The sequence below is a fragment of the Hibiscus syriacus genome, unplaced genomic scaffold, assembly GCF_006381635.1.
Source record: "Hibiscus syriacus cultivar Baekdansim isolate YM2019G1 unplaced genomic scaffold, ASM638163v2 tig00002840_pilon, whole genome shotgun sequence".
In the NCBI taxonomy this organism is placed as follows: domain Eukaryota; kingdom Viridiplantae; phylum Streptophyta; class Magnoliopsida; order Malvales; family Malvaceae; genus Hibiscus; species Hibiscus syriacus.
This window is the reverse complement of record NW_024061947.1, coordinates 2512393-2518878: the sequence shown is the minus strand read 5'-3', so window position 1 is coordinate 2518878 and position 6486 is coordinate 2512393. Positions and strand designations below refer to the sequence as shown.

At 32.4% G+C, this 6486-nt stretch overlaps 1 protein-coding gene across 1 annotated transcript; it reads right to left on the bottom strand.

Annotated features, from left to right (window-relative positions):
- Positions 1 to 2376: 2376 nt before the first annotated feature.
- Positions 2377 to 5246, bottom strand: LOC120153182 (F-box/kelch-repeat protein At1g57790-like). The gene is made up of 2 exons (XM_039165188.1): positions 5123 to 5246; positions 2377 to 3711 (listed from the first exon to the last, which is right to left on the bottom strand). Exons 1-2 carry the CDS (start codon positions 5152 to 5154, stop codon positions 2619 to 2621), a joined length of 1125 nt encoding a protein of 374 aa, XP_039021119.1. The 5' UTR covers positions 5155 to 5246; the 3' UTR covers positions 2377 to 2618.
- Between the last annotated feature and the right edge of the window lie 1240 nt (positions 5247 to 6486).

Below are 6486 nucleotides of genomic sequence, written 5' to 3'. Positions count from 1 at the left end.
AGAGAACTATGAAAGGGAGGAACAAATGATTTTGAGGTGTGAAATAATAAGCTTTTTATAAGAGAATCGAGAAGAATAAAATGGAGGGAATTTTCAAATAATCAATAATTGAGAGAGATTTTGACAATACAAAACACATTATAATCCAAAATCAATAATAACAACACACGTGTGAGCATTACTTTAACCATTTAATAAGAGTGGGTTTAAAAGAGCAAAACACTCCAAGAAGTCTCTGTTGGTAGGACCTTACAAAAACAAAAAATGAATTCAAATAATAGACATTTTAATGTAAATATTTGCATCCATCTCAATTTTTTTGTTGGTAGTAATTAAAATATTAAAATTTGAAATGAACATAAGTTGTAGTATGTTGCTGTTTCAGGCTGTTAGACGCAGATGATCCGCTATCCTCCTCCACCCATAACTAGGCTTGTAAACGAACATGAACGGGTGTTTGTTCGTTTAACTTTAACTGAACAAATGAACGAACATGAATATAAACGAACATGAATATAAACGAACAAAAAAATCTTTTTTGTGTTCGTTCATTCAGGAATGTAGCTTGTTCATGTTCGTTCATTTAAATGACAAATGAACACAAACGATCGGATATAAACGAACATAAACGAATGTAAACAAACATTAATGAACAAAACAAACGAACGTAAATAAACATAAACCACAACAAAAATAATCACATAAAATTCATAAGTTGCAACTTCATAGTTAATTTGTTCGAGTACGACAAAAACATTCATATATAGTAAATAAGCTACATGAAAATAATAAAGTAAAAGTCTTAAAATGTTCAACAAAACGATCTTCTTAAAATTCAAACATCTTCAACTTGCATTCATGAACAATCGTCAATTCATCATTCATCCTAATTAGAACCAAGATAGCGTGAGGTTGAGTGATAAGATTGAGATTTGAAACTAAATTCTTTTTTCTTTCCTAAAAAATTTTAAGATTATATTTTATTTAATTGTTTTGGGCTTTTTTATTTGTGTATAAATTAATTGAATTTTAAAATATTAATGGATATCAGATTAAAATTTATTGGGCTTATAAATGTGTCTAGAAAAATTAGGCTAAACATAAATGAATGAACATAAACATACATAAACGAATGAACATAAATGAACGAACATATTACCGAACGTTCATGAATGTAAATGAACGAATTGACCCTCTGTTCGTGTTCATTCATTTAAAATGAACACAAAATCTTATTCATATTCGTCCATTTAATAAATAAACGAACTTCCCACCGAACAGTTCATGAAAGGTTCGCTTAACTTTCGATTCGTTTACAAGCCTACCCATAACATTTAATTAAGATTGTAAGTGGGTCAGCAATTTGTGACTCCCCTTCTTCATTTATGGCTTCAAACAGCTTGGATTGCGTCCTTCCTGGAGGAGCGCATCCATTCCATACCAAACAACTAATCTTCCACTTCTTTTCTTCATCGGGTTTTCCTTTGCAAAACTACATGAACCCATAGAAAAGCCAGCAACTATTCACTAATTCTTCACCAAGCTTATCATTCCATCTACCCTCAACTCCTGAAACATTCTCAACCTCTTCGGTTTTCTTTCCTTTGTCATCCATCTCCGATGACGATGACGACCGCTCTTCTATCACCTTTTCAGTCTCTTTTTTGGGTTTTTTTCCGTTCTCCAATGATTGTAATGGCCGCTTCGGTCGATATCTATAGCTTCCCTTCACCTTTTCCAACACTTGGTTTGGTTTCTTTTCTCTGTTATTGATCTCCTTTCTGGAATCCGATGATTTAGATTCGTATAGAAGTCCAAAACACAATCAAAATCGTCCCTAAAAGCTGCAAAGGCATCAGCTATCTTGGGTTTCAACAGTGCGAAATACTAATCGGAACTGGTTTTCTTCATGACTTTTTGGCAAATCTGTAATGCTTTAACCATATGATCCTTGGTTTCGTAAGAATTAAGACTAGTACTTTTAATTTATCAAAATAACGTCTTATAAGCTTGCTTAAACCACAAGTTAACATACCTGCTGGCTGCTGCATAAAGTAACACATTGAATAAAAAGAAGCAAGTTTAAAAATAATACTATAGGATATACTATTTTTTCACTTGAAAAAGAAATTCAACCTATTCAAACTTGGCTCATAAACCCTTATCCCACTTCATAAACCCATATCTTACAAATTATCCTGAGGAACATCATGGGGTAGTCATGATTTATCATGAAAAATCTAGGTTAAAAAAAACACCATACAAGTTTTTATACAGAGCTACTGCATTCTTTATTACCTAAAAGATTAAGAATCTAAATCACATATGATCAACAACGCTGTATTTAAATAAATTTACATAGACAAGACATACATATTGAAATAAAAAAGTAAATTAAAATTAACTGAATTCTCAAAGAAGCATTAAGATGTGCTTCCATGAATGCACAGTAGAGTCAATGGTGTTCTACAAAACATGGTTATTCACTGTAATACATGATCAACTCATCCATAAGCAATTATTCCATATAGCAAGCATCAATAGCAATTCCATGGATGCTGCAAAATATATGAGGACATAAGTTGTAAAAGCTTGACACATACTTACTACTACTATTCTCAGATGAATGACACATCCCGAGGTGGTTCGATCCATATGTTCTCAAACGGATCTTGCCCTCCCCAGTCATAGCACTGTTTACGGGGATAATATCTACCGTCATCAAGCGAGTATGATATGCATCGCTTTCCAAAGAAACGGACTTTAGAGAAGTAGACAATATTCCTCATTGTTCCTGAGAGATCGGTTCTTGAATGAGATGACAAGAAACTAGCAAACAGAGTCATACCGTTGAGGGTTTGCATTTCTTCCCAAACCATTTCTGATTGATCTAGTTTAAATATAATGGGGTTCTCAGTACAACAAGTATAGATAACTAAGATATCACCATTGTGCTCTGCCATAAATTTTCCCTTCCACCAATTTTTTGCAAAAAAGTTCTCGGGGCATCTCGGAGGAGGCACATGAAGAACATCCCAAGTACGCTCCATTGGGTCATAAACCCCTAACCAACCAGTGAGGCTAAGACAATAAAACATTCCACTGCTGAATACAATTTTGTTCCAAATGCTACAAACAAACGGCAACCGATTCTGGTGATTAACAGTAGTCCACTCAGATGTCCCAGGATGGCATGTGCTAATAGCGACAACAGTAGGACTGATGTGCTTAATTGTAAAAATCACACAGCTGGAAGATGTTGGGGCACATGAGAAGGCAACCGTCTGATATGTCAACTCAAATCTGGGAAGCTTAATCATCTCCCGAGTGAAGGGATTAAAGAAGAACACACAATGATTTCTGGGTCGGTATAGCAACAACCAACCATCTTTAGTGTAACAAGCCCTGGATCCATGCAATTCTGATAGCTCGAGGGAGTAAGTTTTACGCACTGATGGATCATAGAACTCATACAAGTTACCATATTTTGGAAAGTACATGAGCCACGGTGATTGGTTAATCACTCGAACAGAAATTGCAACCTTATTCCACCTCTTGCATACAGCAGAAGCCCGGACATTGTCTTCTAGTGTTAGGTAGGACATGATCAATTCCAAAAGTTCCCCAGGAAGATCAGACCATGTTTGTAGCTTCAAACTCTCCTCATCCTCAATTGGTTTTCTTTCATCCGCATTTATTGTTTCAGCTAACCTGTACAGATGAAAGGATTATTAATATTCAAACGCCATTATCAGCATTAAATTCTAAAAAGAAGTGCTAAAATGGTGGCATAGAAACCCAAAAAGACCCTAAATTGCTCGAGCATGCCTACGCTTAAAATGCTTTATACAAAAAATTCAAAATTCAAAGCTTATTGTTTCTTAAACATACAACCGATCAACTTTGTTTAAATAGAACATATTTATCTTCCATTCGTTACAGACTGTATGCTAAAATGGTACACCCATAAAAGGTACTTATTTGATTTAACCATAGGACACCTCCCAGGTCCCAACCGCAGGTGGAAAATTCAAGCCCACAATACAGTTATGACAGAAACAACAAACACCAGTTGCCCTCGGTGCACAAGGAGTCACTGTACAAAAAAAAGCAAAAAGCTTCATATTCCCAATCCAATCTGACATTGCCTACCATTTAAGTCATATTTCTATTTAAAAAAGTCATTTTGGTAGGTTAGCCTAAAACAAAATTAGCAAATAACAAATGAACCATGATAAAAAAAAAATTCTTTATAACCTTTTCTTTGAGAAGTAGGATCTCTATTCAAATAACACAGAAAATCAATTGTAACACAGAGAAGTAAGATCTCCCGTATATTTGACTATTTCAAATAACACAAAGATTGAAACCCAATTCAGAATCCTATATAAAACAAAATCAATTCCATTACGATTTCATGAAATTGAATTAATCTTAGTTAGAAGAACTTTGATACTTTATGGAATCCTCAATGAAAAACTAAGATTCTTGGATAGCTGCCTATTGATAGTACAAAAATCCACTAAACAAAGTCTCAAATGGTAAAAGAACTTTAAAGTTAGTACTTCATTTACAGTATTCAATTCGGAACTTGTGGTAACAATTCAAAGACCCTTCTTTAACAGACCTTTGGAACCCTTAACCTTGCGGTTCAAAAGACCCTACAAAAATTCAGTTCGGTGATCGAATCAAACTGAAGTCACGGTAGAACTGAAATACCTCAATATTGCATTCAATTCAACAAAATATCCAAATTTTAAGCAGAAACTGCCTAGCATCAATAATCACAATGATATGTATGATTGATTGATACTTGACGAAAAGCCACAAATTAATCTAAATCCTAAAATCCAAAATTATTCCCAACATAGGAATAGTAAAAAAAAATCCAAATCATCCCAGCTCAATAGTTTCAGATTTGGCCGAATTTTGCATAATTCAACAAGTGAATAACACATTTTATCTCTTATCAAGCACTCAGAAGGCTCTAATTCCTAAAACCCAAATGACATTTCAATGAAACCCTAGCCTAACGATTAAAAGTTTTAATTTTTTTATCAGAAGGAAACGCTAACGCTATCACCATGGTTACTCAAACAAAACCCAAAAAGAAAATACTTACAATTTAATCTTTCTTTTCTTCCTCCCAGCCATAAGCAGCCGAAAAAGACTCAAGTTTTAACCGCTTAATCCCCCAAGGAATTGATGTGTGAGAGAAAAAGAAGCAGAGAGAAATGTAAGTAAGCTCAAAGGGGGAGTGGGGAAAATGTGTTGGGGGAAGAATCAGGTGTAGCTGATTTCTTAGTAATAATGAAAAGCGACAATCAAGTGGCTGCCACGTCATCTGATTAGTATTATATTGAGTTTTCTTAGATGAGGTGGCGTGTGTTTATTGGTTAGTTTGATGAGAAAAAGGAGAGTGGAAGGTGTGTGGAGTATTATGGTAAAGAGGAAGTGACGGCAAAAGGCTTTTTCATTTCATTTGGTCGAAGTTGAAAAGGGTGAAGTGTTTGTTTTTAAAGATAAAAGGTTTATAGATCATAACGTAGGCATCTGTAGTAGAATAGGTAGATCAAAAGTTTGTAGTCTGTAAAAAGAAGACTATCTTTTAAGATCTGCAGACTGTTAAAATGAACTGAAATATAAATAAACTGATTTTTTAAACTTAAAAGAGTTTTGTAATATTAAGATTTAAATAATTTTAATTTTACAATACTGAAATTTAAATAATTCATACAGCTACAATAATAAATTATTTAAAATAAATTAATTCATATTTTAAAATAAATCAATTCATACTAATAAATATTTTAAAATAAATCAATACATACAACTATAATAATAAATCAATCTATATTTTAAAATAAATCAATCTATACTAATAAATTATTTAAAATAAATCAATCCATACAACTACAATAATAAATCAATCCATATTTTAAAATAAATCAATATATACTAATAAATTATTTAAAATAAATCAATACATATTTTAAAATAAATCAATCCATACTAATAAATTATTTAAAATAAATCAATACATACAACTACAATAATAAATCAATCCATATTTTAAAATAAATCAATTTATACTGATAAATTATTTAAAATAAATCAATCCATATTTTATTATAATTTACTTTAAAATAAATTATTTTATAATAAATTATTTTAAAATAAATAACCTTATTAAATTATTTAAAATTATTTTAATAAATAACCATATTTTATAATTGTTCTTGAAGAGGTTTGAAGACATAAAACCATATCTGCACCAAGAAGAGCTTCTGTCTTCTAAAAAATAACCGGTCTGCGAAGCCTAATGTCTGCGCGTGGTCTACACGACGCAGACATAAAAGGTTTGAAGAGGTGGAACGGTGAAAACAAACAGGCAAATGTTGATGCCATAGTGTGAATTGTTGTACCTGCATCCAAATGTACCATACATATCAATTCTCTATTAAACCACTTTCGAAATTCTTAAAA

Bases quoted from the DNA above. Each gene is read 5' to 3' on its own strand.
- LOC120153182 (XM_039165188.1), bottom strand. From the start codon at position 5,154: ATGGCTGGGAGGAAGAAAAGAAAGATTAAATT. The intron at 3,712-5,122 runs GTAAGTATTTTC...TCATCTGTACAG, and splicing joins AAGAAAAGAAAGATTAAATT to GTTAGCTGAAACAATAAATG.